Source organism: Dromiciops gliroides, chromosome 4 (genome assembly GCF_019393635.1).
Source record: "Dromiciops gliroides isolate mDroGli1 chromosome 4, mDroGli1.pri, whole genome shotgun sequence".
Taxonomy (NCBI): domain Eukaryota; kingdom Metazoa; phylum Chordata; class Mammalia; order Microbiotheria; family Microbiotheriidae; genus Dromiciops; species Dromiciops gliroides.
Window position 1 is genome coordinate 496,897,265 of NC_057864.1, and position 27,049 is coordinate 496,924,313.

Genomic DNA, 27,049 nt, shown 5'->3' on the forward strand with positions numbered 1-27,049 from the left:
GAATATCTACAGATTGACTTTATTTCTGTGCCCAAAGCTAGACATTATACATTTTGCCTTGTTATTGTAGATCAGCTCACTCGATGGGTGGAGGCTTTTCCTTCCCCACAAGCAACTGCTGGCTTTGTGGCCAAAGCTCTCCTTTAAGAGATTGTTCCCTGCTTTGGGTCACTAGAATGCATTGATTCTGATAGAGGTACACATTTTACAGATTCAATTCTCTCCCAGATTTATTCTTTCTTGGGAATAACTCCTGGATTTCATACTCCTTACCACCCTCAAAGCTCAGGCCAAGTTGAACGTATGAACAAAGAGCTTAAGAGCATGATTGGCAAATTATGTACTGAAATCCATTAAAAATGGCCTGATGTTCTACCCTTGGCATTATTCTATTGTGGAAATTTATTTTGATTTGGGGACCCTACCTTTAGGCTGGGATTAGAAAGCCTTAGGCCCTCAGGGTCTCTTCCCCTCCCCCTCTGCTTCAGTTGAGCCCAAAAGCCCTGTGGGCTATACAAGACCCCAGGTCAGACAGCTGGGGGGAAAAAAAAAGCCCCCAGCTCCCTCTGACCTGAGTGGAGCTATCTGAAAGATCCCGGATAGCCTGTGCTGAGGCACATGAGGCTGGAGCATGCACCCCCCCTCCCCCACCAGCCACAGCCCTGGCTGGCAGATTAGCTTGGTTTGTGGGGGCGCAAAAAGCCCCGAGATTTGAGTGGAGAAAAGAAAGGTATATATAGACAAGGGGGAGAAGAGGTCAAAGGGAGGCTGATGAGATTAGAAAGGTGGATGAGGACAGACGAGAGAGGCTGAGAAGAGGTTTGGACAAGGAGATGGGGGATGAGACAAACAGTAATGCAGGACTAGGAGCAAGGAGGAAAGGCCGGCAGACAAGATTAAGGGAGGCAGAAAAGATTAGAGGGGCGGCAAAGGCGGCAGAGGGCAGACTGACGGAGCAGACAGACAGAAGGTCGGTGAGAGAGGAACACAGGGGTTCAGCAATGGCAGTAAGGAGAGGAAAGTTAGAAGCAGGGGCATTTACAAAGTGAAAGGGTACAGGCGGAGTTAGAAGAAAGTAGCTGAGCAGGGAAAGTGTAACGTGTCCTGAGGCCGGAGTCGGCTAAGGCCCTTATTGTATTAAAAAAAGTTCCAGGCCCAGCAGGTGGGAAAGAGAGCGCCGCAACGCAGTCAGGTTGTACATTTTGTTTCCCTGTATTCTTTTAAAAATAGTATCTCATAAATAAACTCTGCTTTGATTATTTAGTTAAGAGGCTTCTTAATATTTAGCTTATCAATTTGGGATTAGAGCAGTGTGGTGGAACTTTATAAATGGCCCACATTAAATTTACAGCAGTCAGAAAGCCAAACAGTCAAAGACCCCAGATTAGTCATCCACAGTTTAGTCGCCCCAAATTAGACCCAGTCAGTAAAAATATTTTCACACTATCTATGCAGTAGAACAAGAGGAGAACTCCACATATCTCCTTATGAGATGCTTTTTGGTCACCCTCCTATCCAAGCCTTTTTCCCCAGTCTATAAATCACTGGTGGGAGGTGATACTTCTGTTGCTTCCTATATACCAGAACTACAAACTAGGCTATATGAACTCCATGAGGCAGGAGTTACTCTACAAGCTGGTCCTTTAGATTTTTCATTGTATGAGATATTGGAGACATTGTATATATTAAGAATTTTCAGCGGTCCAGTGGAACCCAGCCCCCTTGGGAGGGACCTTTTCAAGTGTTATTGACAACTCCTACTGCTATTAAAATTGGAGAAAAAGAATCTTGGATTCATTGTTCCCATGTAAAGCCTGCACCATTTGTAGGTAATTTCAGATAAAACTCAACCAGCTGCTAAAGAGCAAAGAAACCAAACAGAGCCTAAAGGTTCCAATTTGCAAACATTATCACTCAATTGCAAACCCTGGGACTCAAACTCCGTATGGTATCAGGAGATGGAAATCGTCTTTTCAGAGCCCTTGGAGACCAGTTAGAAGGTCATTTGAGAAACTATTTGAAACACAGATAAGAAACTGCTAATAACATGCTCAGTCATAAAGAAGACTTTGAGCTTTTTATAGAAAAAGATATTTCCTTTGAAGAATATGTTGCTGATTTGAAAAAATCTGGTACTTGTGCTGGGAATGACACAATTGTAGCCTTTGCCAAACATAACCAATTGAATGTAATCATTCACCAGTTGAATGAACCTCTATGGCAAATTTGTGGCACAGAAAAAGCTGACGCTAAAGAACTCCATATTTTCTACCATAATGGTCATTATGACAGCATTAGAAGAATCAATGATGATTCAGAAACCCCTGCCACTTTGGCATGTAGAGAATTGGGGAACCAGCTTAAAAAATGTAGTGTACCCCAAATTCTAGTATTATAAGCTCTTACCTTAAACAAGCTTTTCCTCCTACAGATGAAGAACTTCTCCACCAAGATCACATGGTTCTGCCTTCTAGAAAGGGTTATTGAACCTTACTACTTGATTTATAAGGCAATTAATGAAAATATTGAGTCTTGCTGATGTTTTATTTCCTTTTGATAAATTGTTTATCACTTCAAGCATCTGTTATTATCATTGTACTGGATAGAGAATTCATGGATAAGATGATGTGGTTTAATTGCTTAATGAAGATTCTGTAATAATGTTTAATATTATCAGCCATTTACATTCATTTATCATTTATATGTCATTGTGACTATGTATACTCTGGGTATGGTTTGGGATTATTGTGTATATATATATATATAAAGTATATCCTAAGTTATGCAGCATAAAACACATTTTTACCATCATATTATCTTTGCTAAAATTAATATGAGATTTATGAATTATGGAAACTTACCATTTCAGAGACTAATTGTTCTTACACTGAGCTTGACGGAGATGGTTCAACTCCATGATGTAGGCCCTGGAGAGAATATATGTACAACAGGAGGAGAGACAGGTACACATAAGATGCCCTGATGGAGGCTGAGAGAACAGCCATTCAGCAAAACCTGGAGGTGGGATTCCCTTAGTCCAAATACATTCAGGAATTTCATAGTTTGCTTTATGATAGTGGCTATGTAGAGCACAATCATTGGACATAGTCCAGTTTCTTCCTCTCTCCCTCCAAAAATGACCTGGTATCATGGTAACTCCAACACCTGCACCTGATTTAACTTAACTTGATTTTTTCACTTAGTCTGGTGGCATGGTCAGAATCCTTCTACCTGAGGCCTAGCACAATTACTAGATGTCTACGAAAACATGAAATGTGTTTTGGTAACCTTCCCATAATATTTTCAGGTGTCATCTTGGACACATTACTAAATTTGGCCTTGATCCAGACATATGATGGTAAAAAGTTTTATTAATATCATAACTGCCTCAACTCTGTATTGCATATGGGTATAAGTATCCTCCACAGGGGGGAATGTAATATGCTGTATGTATCAAGTTTAAATTTGTTCTATATGAGTTATATTTTGGAGAACTCTCACTGTTTAATTTGGTCATTAATGATGCTATATGAAATATTAGTAGAAATCCAGCAGTTCAACAGCTAAAGAAGTAAAAGTATCCAGAGACAATCAGAATCCAGAATCTGGACCAGAACCCAGACCCCCTGATGTCATCTTAACACTCAACAAAGACAAAATTTCAAGGACTGTAAATGAACATTTTTGTTTTTTCCCTCTGTTACTATATACACCATCTTTAATATGTATTTTCTGCAGAGGTCTTCCCTCTGTAGACATTGTCAAAGCACGAGTCCATGAGGGACTGCCCTTCTGGACAAAATTTTTCCTTTCTCCCTTTTCTATATTGTTATTAGCATATTGTTTGTTAACATAGGTTATGATATTCTCTTTTTTTTTTTTTTTACTGCTTCATCAAGGAAATACCCCATGTTTCTTGACAAAACAAAAGGGGGGAATGTAAGGAATTAATTGTGATTTGAGGTTTCTCTGACCCCATCTTTGGCTAAAATTAGAAGCCCTGGTGTGCACCCCGGCTGGCCTCAGGCATTGCCCCCTCCGCTTTGGCAAGTGCTCCATCTATGGCGCTGTAGCTCATGTCATCACCTTGCACTGATGTCTATGTGGGCCTGGACAAATTATAATGAGGGAAGCCCCACAATGATTGGCAGCCTGGTGAGGGCATTCAGGTGATCCTGATGTCCGGAAACTGGAGTGGCTGGCATTTATACAGCCGCCTGTTAATTCTGTTAATCAGGGTTGCCAGAGAATTAGTTTGGGGCTGTGTGTATGTGGACCCTGTTTCCTGTGGAAGAGGGGCCTTTGGGATAGAGAGAAGGGAGGAGTCAGCTTACTCCGGCAGGTGTGAGGGAGAGGGTTGCTATAAATTATAAGCTTTAGCAAGGGTTTAGACTTTTAAGTATTTATTAAAGAGCATAAGAATTTGGTGAGGAGATAGAGAGAGGCCAAGATTCCTTCACCTATCTATCTCAGGGAGCCAGCATCTCAGCTCCACTCAGAACTGAGGTTCTGGGAGAAAGAGCGCTCCTCGCCCCTTCCTCCTTCCAGAAGCCTCCTCTCCAACAGGAAACAGGGTCGTCTACACACACACAGTTCCTAGCAACTTGGCAGGTAGCTCTGATTGACAAGTCCCACAGGTGGTTCTATAGATGTAACTTCCGGATGCTAAAGTCACATGCCTATGTCCTCAGGCCAGAGCTCACAAAATATTCCTCCCAGCAGGGGCCATTATTCCAACTCTCACAGTCCCCCCATGCTTCGGGTGAAGAAACATGGTTTCTTCACATGAAACAATAACATTACAGATGCTTATGACTAACTAAATAAAAGGAATGAAAAGAGAGAAAAAGAAATTGAGTGGTGCATTGATAAAGGCTAAAGGGGGCACTCCCCTATTAGCAGGTGAACGTTTCAAACAGAAAAAACTAAAGGGGGCACTCCTCTTTAGTAAGTGGACATTATAAACAGTGTATACAATGTGGAAAAGGAAAACAGGAAAATGCCCATTTAAGTCTTTGGAAGTCTCTTCTCAGATAATTCTTGGGATGTCCTCTGGGTGTAGTTGTGGAATGGAAGTCTTTTCAGGTGTTGATGTGTGGATGCTGGTAATCAGCCAGGAAAATTTCTTACAAACTTGAGCTTAACACAAGTTTAAAATAGCTTTGTCAATAATCAAATCAAACAATGAGAGTTCTCAAAAACATGTCTAAAGGAATTCAGAATCTTAATTGTTACACATAAAATATATAATAAAAGCAAAAATTGGAACATTCTCTAAAACTTAATATTACTATAGTCCCCCCTTTGGAGAATAAATTGAGAAGATAATTGTGATATTAATTTAGAAAATAATTTTTATCTTTGTTTCATCACTTTTTGCAACATCTGCCTAATTATCCTCATGCCATTATGAGAAATTAAAGAATCTAATATAATTGGTAGCAGATGTCAAGGCCAAATCCAACATTGTATTTATTATGACACCTGACATAATTATGAGGGTTACCATAAAAGAACAGAGAAATGATGGGAGATGAGCATTCCCACACTTGAGCAATATATACAGCCCATGCAGTATGCCAGGCTTAAAATAAGTGGATGTGATATACGTCCATGCCCCTGAACATATTGGAGGAAACTGAGTCAGGCTTAATCTGATGCATGGCATTGAGGAGGGGGAATTGAAGTCAGGCATAGCCCAGCCACCCAGTGTCATCTGGGGGAAAATTAAACCAAGAAAATCAAACCTCAATATTTGTCAATAGCCATTTTCTCGGCCTTTCCCAAAGTCAAGTACCTTGACTTCATGCATGTCTCCCCTCATCTGACAGTTCAATGTCTGCTCTTGCATGTATTCCTCTTGTGATTGGATGGCATCCTGGCCAACTGGATAACTCAGAATGAAGGCAATTGATGTCTTAAATTCCCATAATCCAAGTCTCATATGGATTTAAAAATTGAGGATAATAATGATCGCAAAAAATGTGAATGTACACTGACTCAGAATATAATATACAATAATCAATAATTCCAAATAATAAACTTAAAAAAATTAAGTATACAATTACTTTTATGAAAAATCAGAACCTATTTTAATACAATCTTAAAATAAGAATCTATACAAACATAAGCCCATATTATTGAGTTCAAAATGTAGTTGCAATAGTATAAAAAGAAACCCTTATGTAACATTTAAACTTTTTTTAATTAAAAAAAATTTAATATCTAAAATACCCAAATAGCATATTATTATTTTATACAATATGTCCCTATTTATGGAGATAATAAATTTGACTACATAAATATAAAAAAACTTTTGCAAATGTTCCTCACTTTTAAAAAAAATATATGCTTATCAAAAATAATACTTGAGGAGGTGGCTAGGTGGTGCAGTGGATAAAGCACCGGCCCTGGATTCAGGAGTACCTGAGTTCAAATCCAGCCTCAGATGCTTGACACTTACTAGCCGTGTGACCCTGGGCAAGTCACTTAACCTCCATTGCCCCGCAAAAAAAAAAAAAAAATACTTGAGGGCAACTAGGTGACTTAGTGGATAGAGCACCGGCCCTAGATTTAAGAAGACCTGAGTTCAAATCCAGCCTCAGACACTTGACACTTACTAGCTATGTGACCCTGGGCAAGTCACTTAACCCCAATTGCCTCACCAAAATAATAATAATAATAATAATACTTGTAAAGTCAATTTAGACTTGCCATGGCAACCCATTTGCCAGGGTAATGCTTTATAGAGTTTGATCAAATAATCAGTTGAAAAAAAAAACCCAAACAATTTAGAATATGGGAGCACAATACTCCCAGAACAGGGTATTATGAAATCAAAAGCATCTTGCATTGTTTCAAAATTAGATAAATGAATGAACAGAACAAAATATACATGGAAGAAGAAAAGACAATGAAATTCAAACTGGGGAAATCTAAATGAATGTGAACTTAATATTAATAAGACTATTACAAAATATAAATTTGATCACATAACTATAAAAGGCTTTTACAAATATCCCACCCCCCTTTCGAGCTAAGTATAAAATACAATCTTAAAAGCATGAAAATCTCTATGAAAATAAACCCATACTGTTAATTTCTTTTCTTTTTAATTATTTTTTTTTAGTGAGGCAATTGGGGTTAAGTGACTTGCCCAGGGTCACACAGCTAGTAAATGTTAAGTGTCTGAGGCTGGATTTGAGCTCAGGTCCTCCTGACTCCAGGGCCAGTGTTTTATCCACTGTGCCACGTAGCTGCCCCTATACTGTTAATTTCAAAATATAGATGTAATAGCGTAGAAATCCTATATAATCTCTGAACTGACATTATTTCTCTGAGTGAATTTAGAACAATTTTGATTCTGATATCTAAAATCCCCAATGCTCATATTAATACCTTGCTATTTACTTCTACATTTCTGCAAAATATGTATTCTTGAAATATGATGATTGTCCTGTACATTTCCATTCAGCTTGTTTATCTTCTTTGTCTTTAACCCCTTTATTTTAACCCTTTATTTTCTCTGTCAGTCCTTTCATAATACAAATGCTTTATAAGGTTACTAATTAAAGACGAAAGCAGATTAACAAAATGATTATGAACAAAATGACCATATCTGGAATTCAAAGGGTCTTCCAAGATTGGTTTGGAAGAATTGCAGCAATTCAAGTCAGAATCACAGCAGGGGCAGTGGCTAGTTGCTTTGGTAATGGAGCAGAAACCACAGGTAGAGGAGGCTGCCCATGCTCAAGCTGAGGACCTGAGGAAGGTGGAGGAGGTGGGGTCCCGAGAGGAGGGGGCAGGACCATCTCTTCCATGTGCTGCACAGCCACAGTGCTTACACTCAAACATGTTGGCTCAGCTGGGGAGGGACTAGGGCAATTTGAACCAGGCTTGGTTTTGAACTCAGGCTTGGGTTCCTCTCCCACGGACAGAAGGACAAAGGCTTCTAGAGGTCAGGTCGTTGCCTCCAGGCATGCAAAAGGAGAGAAACACTCAGTGTTAGAATATGAAAAAAAATGCAGGAGTCCAAGGTTTCTCTGAAAAGGCATGGTTGGGGGGGGGGCGATATTTATATTCCCTTGTGTGAGCACCTTGCTCGCTCTTCTAACAAAAATAAAAACAGAAAATCAACAAAAAGAAAGCATTAACATGATCTTATCCCCCATTTGTCTGGTTAAATAGACTAAAATCAGAAACAGGCTACTTCGGGAGTTGAAAAAACATATTTGAAAATTTAAAGGGAAAACAGCCATTACTTAGCAGTACTTTGGAGTTTAAAGGGACAGGGTAGGGGAAATTTCTTACCCAACTGGAAGATCAGGAGATCGAGGTTCAGCTTTCCTCTTCGTGGTCTGCCATCTGTAAAGCTGCTATCTGTACAGGGCTAAAATTCTAGCTAAACTGTTTAAAAATCTATTGAGTGGTCGCCATAAATTATAAGCTTTAGCAAGAGTTTAGACTTTTAAGTATTTATTAAGGAGAATAAGAATTTGGTGAGGAGATAGAGAGAGGCCAAGATTCCTTCATCTATCTATCTCAGGGAGCCACCATCTCAGCTCCGCTCCAACTGAGGTCCCAGGAGAAAGAGTACTCCTTGCCACTTCCTCCTCCCAGAAGCCTCCTCTCCAACAGGAAACAGGACCATCCAAACACACACAGCTCCAAGCAACTTGGCAGGTAGCTCTGATTGACAAGTCCCACAGGTGGTTCTATAGATGTAACTTCCGGATGCTAAAGTCACATGCCTATGTCCTCAGGCCAGAGCTCACAAAATGTTCCCCCCAGCAGGGGGCATTATTCCAACTCTCACATCTCTAATGTGGATTCTCTGATGTAAATTAAGCTGAGAACTCTGTGTAAAAGCCTTTACACACTGATTTCATTCATAATGTTTCTCTCCAGTATGGAGTCTCTGGTGGGCAGCAAGACTAGAGCTTACTGTAAAAGTCTTCCCACACTGATTGCATTCATAAGGTTTCTCTCCAGTGTGGATTCTCTGATGGGCAGCAAGACTATAGATGGATTTTAAAGACTTTCCACATTGGTTACATCCATAAGGTTTCTCCCCACTGTGGCTTCTCTGATGCACATTAAGAGTAGACTTCTGTGTAAAAGCCTTTCCACATTGATCACATTCATAAGGTTTCTCTCCACTGTGGATTCTCTGATGCACATTAAGACCAGACCTCTCAGTAAAAGCCTTTCCACACTGATTACATTCATAAGGTTTCACTCCAGTATGGAGTCTCTGATGGGCAGCAAGATTGGAGCTTCTGCTAAAAGTCTTCCCACATTGATTACATTCATATGGTTTCTCTCCAATGTGGATTCTCTGATGTAAATCAAGCCTACACCTCTCTATAAAAGCCTTTCCACACTGATTACATTCATAAGGTTTCTCCCCACTGTGCCTTCTCTGATGCACATTAAGACCAGACCTATGTGTAAAAGCCTTTCCACACTGATTACATTCATAAGGTTTCTCTCCACTGTGGATTCTCTGATGCACATTTAGATCACACCTCTGAGTAAAAGCCTTTCCACAATGATTACATTCAAAAGGTTTCACTCCACTATGGAGTCTCTGATGGGCAGCAAGATTGGAGCTTCTGCTAAAGGCCTTCCCACATTGATTACATTCATATGGTTTTTCTCCAGTGTGGATTCTCTGATGTAAATTAAGCTGAGAACTCTGTGTAAAAGCCTTTCCACACTGATTACATTCATAAGGTTTCTCTCCAGTATGGAGTCTCTGGTGGAGAACAAGATAGGAGTTTCGACTAAAGGTTTTCTCACATTGATTACATTCAAATGGTTTCTCTCCAGTATGGAGTCTCTGATGGTTAACAAGACGGGACCTCCATGTGAAACTCTTTCCACACTGATTACATTTAAAAGCTTTTTCTCCAGTGTGGGGAACATATTTCTGATTTGTAGCACATATTTCTCTCCAAGGGAAGTCACAGGGACCATCACTCTTGAAACTTTGCTTGTGAATTTCTTCCACAGGAAGGCTTTCCTCTGAACAACTTTCATTCATTTCAAGTCTGATCTCTCCTTCTGAAAGAAACAAACAACAAAACAAATATACACTGACACTATACACACAGATATATACTTATATTCCTTTCCCTCTACTGCCAGAACAGAACCTCATTTACATTCTATATCCCCAGGCAAACAAAAAAAATTTCCAAACTTACATGGGCAGAACCAATGATTTTTAAATGTCATTAGCTCACATCCCAGGGAAGATTTAATTTACAAAGAACTTCGCACAGAATCACACTGGATCCTCACAACAAACTTGTGACACACATAGGGTGGTGTTCTCATCCCATTCACAACTCAGGCCAAGGGCTCAGAATGGTTAACCTTAACTTAACCCAAATCCCAGCAGCTGAGAATAGAATATAAACCCTATGATTGGGAATGCTCTGCCCACAGCACTGGACAGACTGTTTACACTTTCAATCTTTCCATTTCTCTTTCCCTTTCATTGTTTGCATTGTCAATCCTTTCTTCATAGATATGGTGCCATTTGGTGCACATTTACTAAATATGTAAATTATTTCATGATCTATCCTACATGTAAACATAATGTAATTTCACTGGTGATCACTCTCAATTTTCTGTTGTAGGATCTGAAGTCACATGAAGAAGACCAACACTGGTCTTTGTATTTACCTGAAGCATAAGAGATTTTATTCTGGCCTGTTAATTTTTTTGGGAGGGTCCTTACTTAATTGGTTTTTAAAAAATTATCTTTAAATGACTCCGCTCACTAAAATAAAGTCAAAATTCCTTGAAATAAACACAATCTTAAAAAAATGTATCTCATATGGGAATTTGAGTTCATTATCCTTATGTAAGGAAGTGGAAAGGATGCTTCACTATTGGTCTTCTTGTATCCCTTTGCATTTAGTGGTTCATACTATGAGTGAGATTTCCCCCACCCCATAGATATAAGTAACTTAACTATGGTTATAATCAGTATATGGACTAAGAACTGTGATTTAAAATGTTTAGGTATTCTTTAGTGGTTAATGATAATGGAGTAAGTGAGACAGATATTGGTAGAACTGACGTACATGCAATATCGTAAACTCGTGTGGATAACTGGAACCAACCTCTCAATTCCAATTGTGGCTAGGCATCTACAGTCAGCTTAAAGATCAAACACTAAAAATGGCACCTCCTGAGCTGGAGCTGACCAATCAGCATTAGAGAAAGAATGAACGGGACAAGAACTGTTCCAAATGGAACTAAAGCTGCTTTAAAAAAACCTATATTAGGCCAGAACTTCCAGGGTGTGCTAGGAACACAAGGATCTACAACATATGTATCATTATGCAAATTTCCAGCCCTTGGAACATCTGTTGAATTTATCTCATGTACATATACCATGTGAACTTATGTACTGGCTTTAAATACCCTTGAATCCTGAGATTCCAGGTCATTTAGGTCCTAGACCTGCCTGAGACTGGCTGTATTAAATGAGCAGAACCAAGAGAACATTATACAGTATCAACAATATTGTGTGTTGATCAACTGTGAAAGACTTAACTCTTCTCAGCAATAAGATGATCTAAGACAATGCCAAAAGACTTTGGGTGGAAAATGCTCGCCACATTCAGAAAAAGAATTGTAGAGTCTGAATGCATAGTGAAGTGGAGTCTTTTAAGGTTCGTTGTTCCTTTTTTGGTATTTATTGTTCTTTGTTCTGATTCTTCTCTTACAACATAACCAATGTGGAAATATGTTTAACATGACTGTAATTTATAACCTATATCAGATTTTTTGCTGGCCTCAGAAGGGGGAAGGGAAGGGAGGGTGGGAGGAAAATTTGGAATTCAAAAAAATATCTTCACATGTAATTAGACAAATAAATTAAAAATAAAATAAAATAGAAAAATACATTGTTTTAAAAAAACCGCAATATGTGCAACTGAATTTCAAGTGCATTTATCATTTAATACACTACTTGTTATGAGCTACTAGGAAAATAAATATATTTAATAGTAAATAGCAACTTGTAATAGTAAGTAGAAGCTTGTCCAAGCTTCCTTTCATTTTTCACTTCATATATGTATGAGCATTTTCACAGTATTCTGTTAAACTCAGAAGTTAGTCGGTGATTCAGTGGACATAAGGCTGGGCCTTGAGTCAGGAAAACCTAAGTTCCAATCCCACTTCGGAAATTTGCTAGTCCTGTAACCCTAGGCAAGTCATAGGACTTCTGTGTGCCTCCATTTTTTCATTTTTAAAATGGGTATTACATTTAAAGTTCTGAGTTCCAAATTTTGTCCCTCCTCACCTCCCTCCGCTCACCTCTCCCTGAAGTGGTAAGCAATCACACATAAGTTATGCATGTCCAATTTATGTAAAGTATTACCATCTTAGTCATTTTGTATATAAGAAAACTTGAATAAAAGAAAAAAATGAAAAAGTGAAAAATAGCATGCTTCCGTGCCTGTTCAGTCAATATCAGTTCTTTGTCTGGAGGTGGATAGTCTGCTTCATCATTAGTCCTGTGGGATGGGCTGGAATCACTGTATTTGCTGAGAATAGTTGTCATTCACAGTTCTTCAAACAATATTGCTGTCACTATGCACAATGTTCTCCTGGTTCTGCTTATTTCACTCTACATCAGCTCATACAAGTCTTTCCAGGTCTTTCTGAAATCATCCTGCTTGTCATTTCTTATAGAACAATAATGGTCCATCATCATCATATACCACAGCTTGTTAGTCATTCCCCAAGTGAGGGGCATTCCTTTGATGAGTACCACAAAGAGAGGTGCTATCAATGTTTTTGTACAAATGGGTCTTTTTCTCTTTTGGGGGTAGTAGAATCCTAGCAGTGGTATTGCTGGACCAAAGGGTATGCACAGTTCTATAGCCCCTTGGGCAGAGTTCCAAATTGCTCTCCAGAATGGTGGGATGAAATGCACATTACTAATAGCACCTAAGTCCTAGGTTTCTCATGAGGATAAAATGAGCCAATATTTATAAAGTACGTGGCACATAGTAAGTGCTTCATCCATGTTAGCTGCTCCTTTCATTTCATTTTGACTCTATTCTCCCCAACTCTGCTCTCCTCAAATTGTTTTTACACTCACTCCTCCCTTATTTCTCTGTTACATTAGATGTATTGACAATCAAAACCACTCTCTTCTCCCTAAATCAGCCAAGAGTGGGGTTGAATATCTATTATTCCTTCTCACACCATCTCCATATTTGTAAACTAGATTCTGAGATCCTTGACAGCAGGAACTATTTCTTGCCTTCCTTTGTATATTCAGGGCTTAGCACAGTGCCTAAACAGAAGGTGTTTAATCAGTGTTTCCTGATTCAATGATTGGGTCCCTGACTGATAGGAGGCCCTAGCCTCTACCTCAATCCCCGCATTCTGGTGTCTCTCCTAGTAGTTAAGTGCATGTTCAGGCATCAGCCATGTTTCTGTCTCTTTCTCATATCTAATCCCCTATAAGTAGTCACCTTTCTCAGGTCCTTACACTGATGAAACCTGACCATATTCAATATGTGGAAATTTATTCTGATTTGGGGACCCGACCTTTAGGCTGAGATTAGAAAGCCTTAGGCCCTCAGGGTCTCTTCTGTGTGGGAAGTGCTGCTGCCCTTCCCTCTCTGCTTCAGCTGAGCCAAAAAGCCTAGTGGGTTGTACAAGATGCCAGGTCAGACAGCTGGGGGAAAAAAAGCCCCCAGCTCCCTCCGACCTGAGCGGAGCTATCCAAAAGTTCCCGGATAGCCTGTGCTGAGGCACGGGATGCTCGAGCATCCCCCCAGCCCCAGCCGCAGCCCTGGCTGGAGGATTAGCTTGGTGTGTGGGTGCAAAAAGCCCCGAGATTTGAGTGGAGAAAAGAAAGATATATATATAGACCTGGGAGTGAGATGAAGGGAGGACAGATGAGATAGAGAGACTGGGGGCTGCTGACGAGATGGCAAAGGTTGGAGAAGACAGGGGGCTACAAGGACGAAGGAAAAGATGAGAAGGACTAGGAGCAGAGAAAAGAGAGGCCAAAGGGCAGACTAACGGAGCAGACAGACAGAAGGTCAGTGAGAGAAATACTGGGATTTAGCAGTGGCAGTAAGGAGAGGAAAGTTAGAAGCAGGGGGATTTACAAAGTGAAAGGGGCTCAGACTTAGAATAAAGGACATGAGTACCCTAAGGCAAGAGGCGGCTAAGGCCCTTATTGTATTAAAAAAAAGGTTGAGATGCAGTAGAAAGAGACACACCCGCAATGCAGTCAGGTTGTACGTTTTATTTCCTTGTATTCTTAATTTTAAATAGTATCTCATAAATAAACTCTGCTTTGATTATTTAATTGAGGCTTCTTGATATTTTGCTTATCAATTTGGGAGTGGAGCAGTGTGGTGGAACTTGATAAACGGCCCACATTAAATTTACAGCAGTCAGAAAGCCAAACCATCAAAAGTCCCCAGTTTAGTCCTCCATAGATCAGTCCCCCCAAATCAGACCGAGTCAGTTAAAATATTTCTACAAATACTAACATTCTTCATTCAGGCCCCAGTCATCCCACTCCTGAGGTACTACTGCAATTCCTCCCCCCTCCTAGTCATCAAGTTCATCTTCGTAAAGCTCTCAGCTGACCATGCCACCACCTACTCAACCCCCTCCACTGGCTCCCCAGCAAAAGGATCAAATATCAAATCCTCTTTAGGGCTGTATGAGCACTTCTTCACCTACCCCTCTGCTACTCTTCCAGGATTCTGTCCCCCTCTTCTCTCCACCTCCCATATATGCTATAATCCAGGGCTACAGGCCTCCTTTCTGTTCTATGAACAGGACACTCAACCTCCCATCTCTGTAGGTTTTCCTCCCTCTCCATGTTGCTTAGAAGGCTCACCTGGTCTTCCCTGAAGCCCCAGCTAGAACCCACCTTCCACAATAATTTCCCATTCCAGGGGCACCTAGGTGGGACAGTGAATAAAGCACCCACCCTGGATTCAGGGGGATCTGAGTTCAAATCTGGCCTCAGACATTTGACACTTAGTGACTGTGTGACCCTGGGCAAGTCACTTAACACTCATTGCCCCACCTCCCAAAAAAATTACTGGGAAAAAGCCAAAACATAAAATAAAATAAAATATTTTCCCATTCCCCATTAACTTTAGGGCCTTCCCTCTCTTGACTGCCTCCAACTGATCCTGTCCATAGTGGGTTTCTACATAGTTGTAGGCATGTTGTCTGCCCCACCAGACTGGGAACTCCAGGAGAGCAGGGGATATCCCTTGCATCTCTTTATGTCCTGGGTGCTTAGCCCAGGGCCTGGCATGTAGGAAGTACTTAAGTTTTTTTTTTTTTTTGACTTGAAGAAGTTCTAAGAGAGAATACACATTGGGTAGCCTAATCCCATTTTGCACCTTCAGGAGAATTTTATGCCCCCAAATTTCTTTCTTTTTTTTTTTTTTTGTGAGGCAATTGGGGTTAAGTGACTTCCCCAGGGTCACACAGCCAGCAAGTGTTAAGTGTCTGAGGCCGGATTTGAACTCAGGTACTCCTGACCCCCTTGGCCGGTGCTCTATCCACTGAGCCATCTAGCTGCCCCCATATGCCCCCAAATTTCAAACAATAACTTCTTATAGGATCAAAGATGAGCACTGATAGGGAGCTAAAAGGTCATGGAGTCCAACCCCCTCTTTTTACAGATCAGGAAAGTGAAGCTCAGTGATTAGCCCAGGAAGTGACTGCTAAGAAGTATCTGAAAAAGAATCCCAAGGCAGGTCTTCCTGCCCTGAAATCTAGCATGTGTTCCACTACAACCCTTAGCGATCTCCTGTCATCACAGCTCTCATATAACCTGCTTTCACCTCACTCACCTGGACAGCAGAGCCTCTGGCCTTCTTGGTCCAGCATCCATGGTACTTCCCTTTGTTCAAAATAAGAGATCATATCTTCTCTGGGAACTGGAAGCCCTGGGTGGGGAAACCAGTTAATGATGAGGATAGGGAGAACCTTATAGTCCAGTTCTCTTTAGGGAAAGGGGAGAGGGTCCAGAGCTGGTCCATTTGGAGAGTCACCCCACTATGTTCACATGTGAGTCTGTACTCACCCATTAGTGCTTGTAATGCAAGGAACCCAAAGCAGGATGTGCTGGACAGCCTGTTCTAAGAAATAGCCCCTGCACCCCCATCCTATTAGGTTCCATTCTGAAAGAAACTCCTAACCCACAAACTGGGTCAAAAGGGTTATTGGCTCAGAGCAGCCTTGAGGCTTGAGGGACCTTAGGAAAAGAAAATTTGGGCTCGGTGCATCTTCTCCATAGAAGAATGGACTCATCCCAAAGAATCTACGAACTAGAAGTTAAGGGGAGCTGGTAGTGCAATGGGGAGAGTCTTGGGCCCAGAAGCAGCAAGGCCTGAATTTCAATCCAGCCTCAAACAGTAACTGCCTGTGTGTCCCTTGATAAGTCACTTGACCTCTATTTGCCTCAGTTTTCTTCAACTCTCAAATGGAGATAATATCATCTAACTTTGAAGGTTATTTTGAGGATATAGTGATATAACTTTTTAAAAATTTTATTTTTAATTTATGGAATAACTTTGCATAACGTAGTATAATAAAAACGATGTTTGCACATGAAACTGTAAATTTACAATGCACAATTTGCTATTCCTTTCAAATAGACATCAAAATTATCATGTAACTTTTTTCCCCCTCCTACCCTCCAACCTATTGACGGCTAACACAAATAGGTGTGTGTGTACATATATGTATCTCTGTGTATGAATATCTATGTACCTATGTGTGTGTATACATACACATTTCTATTCATCAGTTCTCTTTGGATGTAGATAGTACCTTTCTTCACATGCCCTTTATAATTACTTGTGTTATTTATAATAGTCAAAATGATTTATTTACTGAAGGTCCTTTTTTTTTAAAAAAAAACAGTATGGCTTAGGGGGCAGCTAGGTGGCACAGTGGATAGAGCACCGGCCCTGGAGTCAGGAGTACCTGAGTTCAAATCTGGCCTCAGACACTTGACACTTACTAGCTGTGTGACCCTGGGAAAGTCACTTAAGCCCAATTGCCTCACCAAAAAACATTTTTAAAATTAAAAAAAAGAAATAGTATGGCTGGATTTGAATTCAGGTCCTCCTGAATCTAGGGCCAGTGCTTTACCCACTGTGCCACCTAGCTGCCTCCTCAAAGTCATTCTTAAAACAATTCTGCCATTACTGTAATGTAAAGAAAGCACTTGGCACAGCACCTGGCAAATTGTAGGTGAAAATAAATGCTTATTCCATTACCTTCCTCTCCCACCACCTGAGCTGGCATTTGAGGGCAACAGGAAGGAAGATTAAGGACAAACTTGCTATACTTGGGACAACTAGTGCTTTGGGCTACAGATTGATGGAGGTTAAAAAGAAGAGTACTCCCCATACTAGACCTGTTCCACGGAGAAAGGGGTGGCAAGGAAAAGCTGCCTGGGCAGTTTTCAGAGATTTGGCAGACAAAATTCATGTCCAGGTAGAGGTTCAACCAAATAACCCCTGGGATTAGTCCCACATCTAAGATTCTTCTACACTGACTGGATATTTGATCTGACACTAGCCAGAGTTGGTAAGAGACAGCTTCAGGGCCAACAAAGGAGACCCTGAGGTTCCTATCACACAATGCAAAGACATTTTGCAGAAAAACCCAAACAGCAGGAGGGCCCTGTGTGTTGGACCCAGGGGACCAGCATTTTTCCCCTTTCAGAAGTTCATGAATGCTCCCAACTTTGCACACTGGGGAATGAAGATGTTCCCTTGAATTGCAGACTCAGAGTTACCAGGGGAAGTGTCCTTACCCAGGGAGAGCAGGTTCCAGGCATTCTCCAGCATGACCTCCTTGTACAACTCCTTCTGAGGATGGTCCAAGAGTCCCCATTCCTCCTGGGTGAAGTCCACAGCCACATCCTTGAATGTTATTAACTCCTAAACCACCAAAAGTCATAGGATGTAGAGATGAAAGATGCTTCAGAATTAAATAGTCCAACTCTCATCAATTTATAGGAGGGAATTGAGGCACAGGTAAGGGATATGCCCAAAGGTTGTAGCCTTAATGGTGGTCAGAGTCAGCTCTTGAAACCACAGTCAATAAAAGCCTAATTTATTTTATTTTTTTTTGGTGAGGCAATTGGGGTTAAGTGCCTTGCCCAGGGTCACACAGCTAGTAAGTGTCTGAGGCTGGATTTGAACTCAGGTCCTCCTGCATCCAGGGCTGGTGATCTATCCCCTGTACCACCTAGCTGCCCCAGCCTGACTGAATTTTGAGGGAAGCATTTGATATAACCAGCTGGAGTAAGGCTGAAAAATGCCTTTCTATGCAATGTGTGTCCCTTTGGAATCAGGAAGTAGTTTGTGTTTTATTTGTGAAGTAGATGGTTCTGTGGAGGAGAATGAGGGAAGGTGATGGGAAAGTTCTTCTTCATTAGAACTGATACAAGTCACATGTTCTAAAGAAAACACTGCAAAGAGTTGATGAGAACCTAGCAAGTACAGCAAAGTCCAGGAGTGACATTTTTATGTGATAATTCAAGAGCGACCAGTGTTAAAGAAAAGTTCTGTGTCCTGAGAAGTTAGAATACAGTTTTACCTGGATAAAAACATGAAAAGGAATCTATAGAGATATATATCAGAATCTGGACTGCCTTGGCAGAAGGTGCCTGTGGGAAAGCCATGCAGCTTTTCTTTGGTGTCAGGAAGTGATGTTTGCTTGTGGGAGGAAGAAGGGGGGAGGCTGGCTCTCTGTCTCTCTCAGGACTCTAGTGGAAAGTGGAGCTAGAAATGCGCTCTCCCTCTAATAGATAGATGAATCTAGGCCTTTCTCTCTCTCTTCACCAAATTCTTATTCTCATTAATAAATGCTTAAAAGTCTAAACACTTGCTAAAGCTTATAATTTATTGGCGACCACTCATTAGATATTTTAGACAGACTAGCTAGAATTTTAGCCCCTTACAGATGGCTGACCACAAAGAGGAAAGCTGAATCTACATCTTCTGATCTTCTGGTTGGGTAAGAAATTTTCCCTACCCTGTCCCCTTAAATTGGAATGTACTGCTAAGTATGGGCTGTTTTCCCTTTAAATTTTCAAATGGATCTTTTAAACTCCCTAAGTACCTTGTTCCTGATTTTAGTCTGTTTAACCAGACAAATGGGAGATAAGATTGTGTTATTGCTTAGTTTTTGTGGATTTTCTATTTTTATTTTTGTTAGAAGAGCCAGCAAGGTGCTCACACAAAGGGAATATAAATATCTCCCCCTCTCCCAACCAAGCCTTTTCAGAGAAACCACTGACTCCTGCAGCTTTTCCAAATTCTAAAACTAATTGTTGCTCCAATTTTGCATGCCTGGAGGCAACGACCCAACCTCTAGAAGCCTTTAATCCTCTAGAAGCAGGGGAAGGGGAAATCAGGTCTGAGTTCAAAACCAATTCTAATTCAAATTGCCCTGGTCCCTCCCCCTCCTCTGATGTCACCTCCTACTCCTCCCATGGCAAAGCCCCTTGATCCTTCTGCCAGGGAAGTCCAGAGATCTAATCCATCCCCTCAGATCCTGAGTTTGAGCATGTGCACCTTTCTCTACCTACATTTGCAGCTCCTGTTCAGTTACTGGAGCAGTCAGGCTCAGCCCTTCCCCATTCTGGCTGTGATTCTGACTCGACTTGCTGTGGTTCTCCCAAACCAACCTTAGAAAACCCTTTAAATTCCAGATATGCTCATTTTGTTCATACTTTTGTTAATCTGCTTTTTTCTTTAATTAGTAACCTTATAAAGCATTTGTATTATGAAAGGACAGACAGACAATATAGAAGGGTTAAAGAAGACAAACTTAAGCTAAATAAAAATGACAATCATCATCATATTTAAAGAAGACATATTTTACAGAAATGTAGAAGGAAGCAGCAAGGTATTAATATGAGTATTGGGGATTTTAGATATCGGAACCAAAAGTGTTCTAAATTCACTCAGAGAAATACTCAGAGGTTACATGGGATTTCTATGCTATTACATCTACATTTTGAAATTAATGGTATGGGTTTATTTTCATAGAGATTTTCATGCTTTTGAGATTGTGTTTTATACTTAGCTTTTAACAAAGGGAATATTTGTAAAAGCTTTTTATAGTAATGTGATCAAGCTTATATTTTGTAATACTCTTATTAATGTTAAGTTCATATTCATTTAATAATGTTTAATGTTATCAGTCATTTACATGCATTTGATTTCCCTAGTTTGAATTTCATTGTCTTTTATTCTTCCATGTGTATTTTCTTCTATTCATTCATCTATCTAATTTTGAAACAATGCAAGATGGTTTTGATTTCATAATACAATGTTAATTCTGGTAGTATTGTGCTCCCATATTCTGAGTTGTTTTTGTTATTTTTTTTCTCTCAACTGATTATTTGATTGAACACTATAAAGCATTTCTCTGACAAATTGGTTGCCATGACAAGTGTAAATTGATTCTGGAAGTATTATTTTTGATAAGCATATTAAAAAAAAAGAGGGGAACATTTGTAAAAGTTTTCTTTTTTAAAAAAATAAGGTTTTCTTTAAGATTGTTGTGTTTTACCTAGTATTTAAATATTTTCTGATTTTTCACAAAAGTAATTGTATACTTAGTAAAAACAAGGGGTATTATTTGAAATTATTGCATAATTGTATGTTGTATTCTGAGTCAAGGTACATTCACATTTTTTTCAATTATTATCATCTTCAATTTTTAAATCCATATGGGACTTGGATTATGGGAACTTATCATTTAAGACATGAATTGCCTTCATTCTGAGTTATCACATGCTAGTTGGCCAAGATGCCATCCAATCACAAGAGCAGACATTGAACTGTCACATGAGGGGAGACATGCATGAAGTCAAGGTAGGGCCAAGGGAATGATTTTTGACAAATGTTGAGGTTGGTTTCTCTTGGTTTAATTCCCCCCCCCACAATATTGTACAGATGGCTGGAAGTTTTCATCCCACCCATCTCATTCTACACCTGGTTTCTATGCCCCCTCCTATATGCCTGATGCCATGGACATCTCAATCCCATGCATCTGATTAAGTACGACTCACTTTCCTCCAATATGTTCAGTGGCATGGACGTATATCCCATTCACCTATTTTAAGCCTGGCATACTGCATGGGCAGTATATATTGCTCAAGTGTGGGAATGCTCATATCCCATCATTTCTCTGTTCTTTTATGGTAACCCCCTTAATTATCTCAGGTGTCCTGATAAATACAGTGTTGGATTTGGCCTTGACATCTGTTAATATTAGATTCTTTAATTTCTCATAATGGCATGAGGATAATTAGGCAGATTGTAACGATCCAAATGATGCCACCTGCTGGAGACTTACTGTAGAAAAGCTCCGCCATGAGGTGAACAAGCCTCTGAGAGGGCAAGACCATGCATCTTTTCTTTGGCATCAGGAAGTGACATTTGCTTGTGGGAGGAAGAAGGGGGAGGCTAGTGCTCTGACTGGGCTCTTTCCTGAGGACTCTGGTGGAGAAGGGAGCTAGAAATGTGCTCTCCCTTTAATGGATAGATGAATGTAGGCCTTTCCTTCTCTCTTTTTCTTTTTTTTTGGTGAAGCAATTGGGGTTAAGTGACTTGCCCAGGGTCACACAGCTAGTAAGTGTCAAGTATCTGAGGCCAGATTTGAACTCAGGTACTCCTGAATCCAGGGCCAGTGCTTTACCACTGTGCCATCTAGCTGCCCCCCTTTCCTTCTCTCTTTACCAAATTCTTATTCTCCTTAATAAATGCTTAAAAGTCTAACTCTTGCTAAAGCTTATAATTTATTGGCAACCACTCATTAGATATTTTAGACAATATAGCCAGAATTTTAGCCTTTACAGATGGCCGACCATGAAGAGGAAAGCTGAAACCTCTGTCTTCTGATCTTCTGGTTGGGTAAGAAATTTCTCCTACCCTGTCCCTTTAAACTGCTAAGTACTGGCTGTTTTCCCTTTAAATTTTTTCAAATGGACCTTTTAAACTCCCTAATTACCCTATGTTTGATTTTAGTCTGTTTAACCAGACAAATGGGAGATAAGATCATGCTAATGCTTTGTTTTTGTGGATTTTCTATTTTCATTTTTATTTTTGTTAGAAGAGCCAGCAAGGTACTCACACAAGGGTGCTCCCCCTCTCCCAGCCATGCTTTTTCAGAGAAAGCTCTGATTTTTGCAGCTTTTCCAAATTCTAACACTAATTGTTGCTCTAATTTTGCATGCCTAGAGGCTTCTATAGAAGCTTTGAATCCCCTAGAAACAGAGGAAGGGGAACCTAGGCCTGAGTTTGATTCCTAGGCTGTGCACCCTGTGGGAGAGGTGGTCCCCTCCCCTTCTCTAGGCACCCCACCTCCTCCCCTTCCTCTCCTTGATTCTCCTGCCCAGGAGATCACAAGATCTAATCCACCTTTCTCAGGTCCTGATTTTGCACATGCGCAGCTTTCTCTACCTGCATTTTCAGCCCTACCCCAGCTGAACTGTGATTCTGAGACAACCTTAGAAAACCCTTTAAATTCCAGATATGCTTGTTTTGTTCATAATTTTGCTAATCTGCTTTTGTCTTTAATTAGTAACCTTCTAAAGCATTTGTATTATGAAAGGACTGACAGGCAATATAGAGGGGTTAAAGAAGACAAACTTAAGCTGAATAAAAATGACAATCAGCATCATAGTTCAAGACTCTGCTTCTTTTGCCATGGAAGGGTACATATTTTACAGAAATGTAGAAGTAAGCAGCAAGGTATTGATATGAATATTGGGGATTTTAGATATCGGAATCAAAAGTGTTCTAAATTCACTCTGAGTAATAGTATCAGTTCAGAGGTTACATAGGATTTCTGTGCTATTATATCTACATTTTGAAATTAATGGTATGGGTTTATTTTCAGAGATTTTCATGCTTTTGAGATTGTGTTTTATATTTAGCTTTAAAAAAAGAGAATATTTGTAAAAGCTTTTTATAGTGATGCGATCAAGTTTATATTTTATAATACTCTTATTAATATTAAGTTCATATTCATTTAAATTTCCCTAGTTTTAATTTCATTGTCTTTTATTGTTCCATGTGTATTTTCTTCTATTCATTCATCTATGTAATTCTGAAACATTGCAAGATGGTTTTGATTTCATAATACATGTTAATTCTGGGAGTATTGTACTCCCATATTCTGAGTTGTTTGTTTTTGTTATTTTTTCTCAACTGATTATTTGATCAAACTCTTTAAAGCATTTCCCTGGCAAATTGGTTGCCATGGCAAATGTAAATTGATTCTAGAAGTATTATTTTTGATAAGCATATTCCAAAAAAAAAGAGGGGAATATTTGTAAAATTTTTTAAAAAATTTTCTTTGAGATTGTGCTGTGCTTTAACTTATATTTAAATATGTTCTGATTTTTCACAAAAGTAACTGTATACTTAGTAAAAAGAAAAGGAGTATTATTTGAAATTGTTGCATAATTACATATTATATTCTGAGTCAAGATGTATTCACATTTTTTGCAATCGTTTATTATCCTCAATTTTTAAATCCATATGAGACTTGGATTATGGGAACTTATCATTTGAGACATTTTTTTCAATTATTATCATCTTCAATTTTTAAATCCATATGGGACTTGGATTATGGGAACTTATCATTTAAGACATTAATTGCCTTTATTCTAAGTTATCAGATGCCAGTTGGCCAAGATGCCATCCATTCACAAGAGGAATACATGCAAGAGCAGACATTGAACTGTCACATGAGGGGAGACATGCATGAAGTCAAGGTATGGCCAAGTGAACGGCTTTTGACATATGTTGAGGTTGGTTTCTCTTGGTTTAATTTTTATTTTTTATTTTTCCCCACATTATTGTACAGATGGCTGGAAGTTTTGATCCCACCCATCTCATTCTACACCTGGCTTCTATGCCCCCTCCTATATGCCTAATGCCATGGACATCTCAATCCCATGCATCTGATTAAGTCTGACTCAGTTTCCTCCAATACGTTTGGTGGCATGGACATATATTCTATCCACCTATTTTAAGCCTGGCATGATGCATGGGCAGTATATATTGGTCAAGTGTGGGAATGCTCCTATCCCATCATTTCTCTGTTCTTTTATGGTAACCCCCATAATTATCTCAGGTGTCATGATAAATACAGTGTTGAATTTGGCCTTGACACCTGTTACCAATTATATTAGATTTTTTAATTTCTCATAATGGCATGAGGATAATTAGGCAGATGATGCAAAAAGTGATGAAACAAAGATAAAAATTATTTTTAAAAATTAATATCACAGCAATTGTCTTCTCAATTTACCTTCCACAAGGGGGGGCTATAGTAATATTAATTTTAAAGAATGTTTCAATTTTTGTTTTATTATGTTTCATGTGTAACAACTAAGATTCTGAATTCCCTTAGACATGTTTTTGAGAACTTTCATTGTTTGATTTGATTATTGATAAAGCTATTTTAAAGTTGTGTTAAGCTCAATTTTGTAGGAAATTTTCCTGGCTGATTACCAGCATCCACACATCAACCCCTGAAAAGACTTCCATTCCACGACTACACCTAGAGGACATCTGAGAAAAGACTTTCAGAGACTTTAAATGAACAGTTTTGTTTTGTTTTGTTGTTGTTATTGTTGTTGTTTTCTTTTCTCTTTCTGTTATAATATACACCATCTGTTATATGTACTCTCTGCAGAGGCCCTCCCTTTGCAAGACCAATGTCAAAGCGCTGGTTCATGAGGACAAGCAACCACCCCTCTGGACAAAACTTTCCTCTCTCCCTTTTCTATACTGTTATTAACATATTGTTAGTTGGCATAGATTATTATATTCTGTTATTTTTGACTGTTTCATCAAGGAAACGCCCCATTTCTTGAAGAAACAAAGTGGGGACTGTAACAATTGGAATGACACCATGTGCTGGAGACTTACTGTAGAAAAGCTCTGTCATGAGGTGAACGTCTCTGAGGGCAAGACCATGCGTCTTTTCTGTGCTGTCAGGAAGTGACGTTTGCTTGTGGGAGGAAGAAGGGGGAGGCTGGCGCTCTGACTGGGCTCTTTCCTGAGGACTCTGGTGGAGAAGGGAGCTAGAAATGTGCTCTCCCTTTAATGGATAGATGAATGTAGGCCTTTCCTTCTCTCTTTACCAAATTCTTATTCTCCTTAATAAATGCTTAAAAGTCTAACTCTTACTAAAAAGCTTATAATTTATTGGCAACCACTCATTAGATATTTTAGACAATATAGCCAGAATTTTAGCCTTTACAAGATGATACAAAAAGTGATGAAACAAAGACAAAAACTATTTTTAAAAATTAATATCGCAGCAATTTTCTTCTCAATTTACCCTCCACAAGGGTGGACTATAGAAATATTAATTTTTAGAGAATGCTTCAATTTTTTTTTATTATGTTTCATGTGTAACAACTAAGATTCTGAATTCTCTTAGACAAGGATTTAAGAACTTTCATTGTTTGATTTGATTACTGACAAAGCTATTTTAAACTTGTGTTAAGCTCAATTTTGTAGGAAAGTTTCCCAGCATCCACACATCAACCCCTGAAAAGACCCATTCAACGACTACACCCAGAGGACATGCCAAGAATCTTCTGAGAAAAGATTTTCAAAGACTTTAAATGAACAGTTTTGTTTTGTTGATTTTTATTCTATTCTGTTGTTATGTACACCATTTGTAATATGTATTCTCTGCAGAGGCCCTCCCTCTGCAGGCCAGTGTCAAAGCGCCGGTTCATGAGGGACCACTCCTCTAGACAAAATTTCCCCTTTCTCCCTTTTCTATATTGTTATTAACATATTGTTTGTTAGCATAGGGTATTATATTCTGTTATTTTTGACTGTTTCATCAAGGAAAGTTTGTTTGAAGAAACAAAGGGGGGATGGTGATGATTGGAATGACACCACCTGCTGGAGACTTGCTGTGGGAAGGCTCCACGATGAGGAGAAGGCACCTGAGGGCAAGCTATGCGGCTTTTCTTTGGCATCAGGAAGTGACATTTGCTTGAGGGAGGAAGAAGGGGGGAGGCTTGCTTGCTCTCTCTCTTTCTTTCGTCAGGACTCTACTGGAAAGTGGAGCTAGAAATGCGCTCTCCCTTTAATAGATAGATGAATCTAGGCCTTTCTATCTCTCTTCATCAAATTCTTATTCTCCTTAATAAATTCTTAAAAGTCTAACTCTTGCTAAAGCTTATAATTTATTGGCAACCACTCATTAGATATTTTAGACAGACTAGCTAGAATTTTAGCCCCTTACAAGAGATAACCTACTTTTCTATAAATCTATAAATACAACCATTTTTCCTTTCCCTATGTGAGACACCTTACTATTCTCCTTTGGGTGCTTCTCCCTGTGGCCACCAGTCTTCTAATAAAACTTGGGAAACTGAGTCACTGAGTCTTGTAATTCTTTGGGATGCTTCACAATCAATTTTATTAATTAAATCCAATCCCTACTTCAGTCTTACTCATGTGTATGATTATAGATGGCTACCCATATGTATAACCATGCTTATATACACATATACATAGATATACATATCGATGTGTATATATGTGTATACGTATATTATACACACAGATATACAGACACACACACACACACATATATCTGTGCTTAATTTTATGCTTAAACCTTCTTTAGGGTGGGGCAGGGGAAGGAGGGAAGGGAAAAAATAAAGTAAAAAGTACACAGCAGAGAATAAAAGAAAACCTACAAGGAAGCAAAAAGCAAAAAAAAAAAGGTGGGCAGCATTGAAAAGAACAAGTAGTTGACCATGGGCAACTCACTTAACCCCAACTGCCTCACCAAAAAAAAAAAAAAAAAAGAACAAGTAGTATTAATTCTATAGGTTTTCTTGAAATGTAAATTTATCATTTTATATTGAATCCTCTATTATATACATGGCAATGATTTATTTTTCTTTTCTTGTTTTGCATTTAGGTTTAAAATAAAATTTTAACTTTATTAAAAA

General features: G+C 39.3%; 1 protein-coding gene across 1 annotated transcript in view; it reads right to left on the reverse strand.

The window, feature by feature from the left end:
* LOC122754385 (zinc finger protein 420-like) overlaps positions 1 to 27,049 on the reverse strand; it is a 58,219-nt gene that overhangs the window by 26,660 nt on the left and 4,510 nt on the right. Inside the window, 3 exon segments of the mRNA XM_044002772.1 lie at positions 8,825 to 10,065; positions 15,870 to 15,965; positions 17,846 to 17,972. Coding sequence (XP_043858707.1) covers positions 8,825 to 10,065; positions 15,870 to 15,965; positions 17,846 to 17,972 — 1,464 coding nt within the window.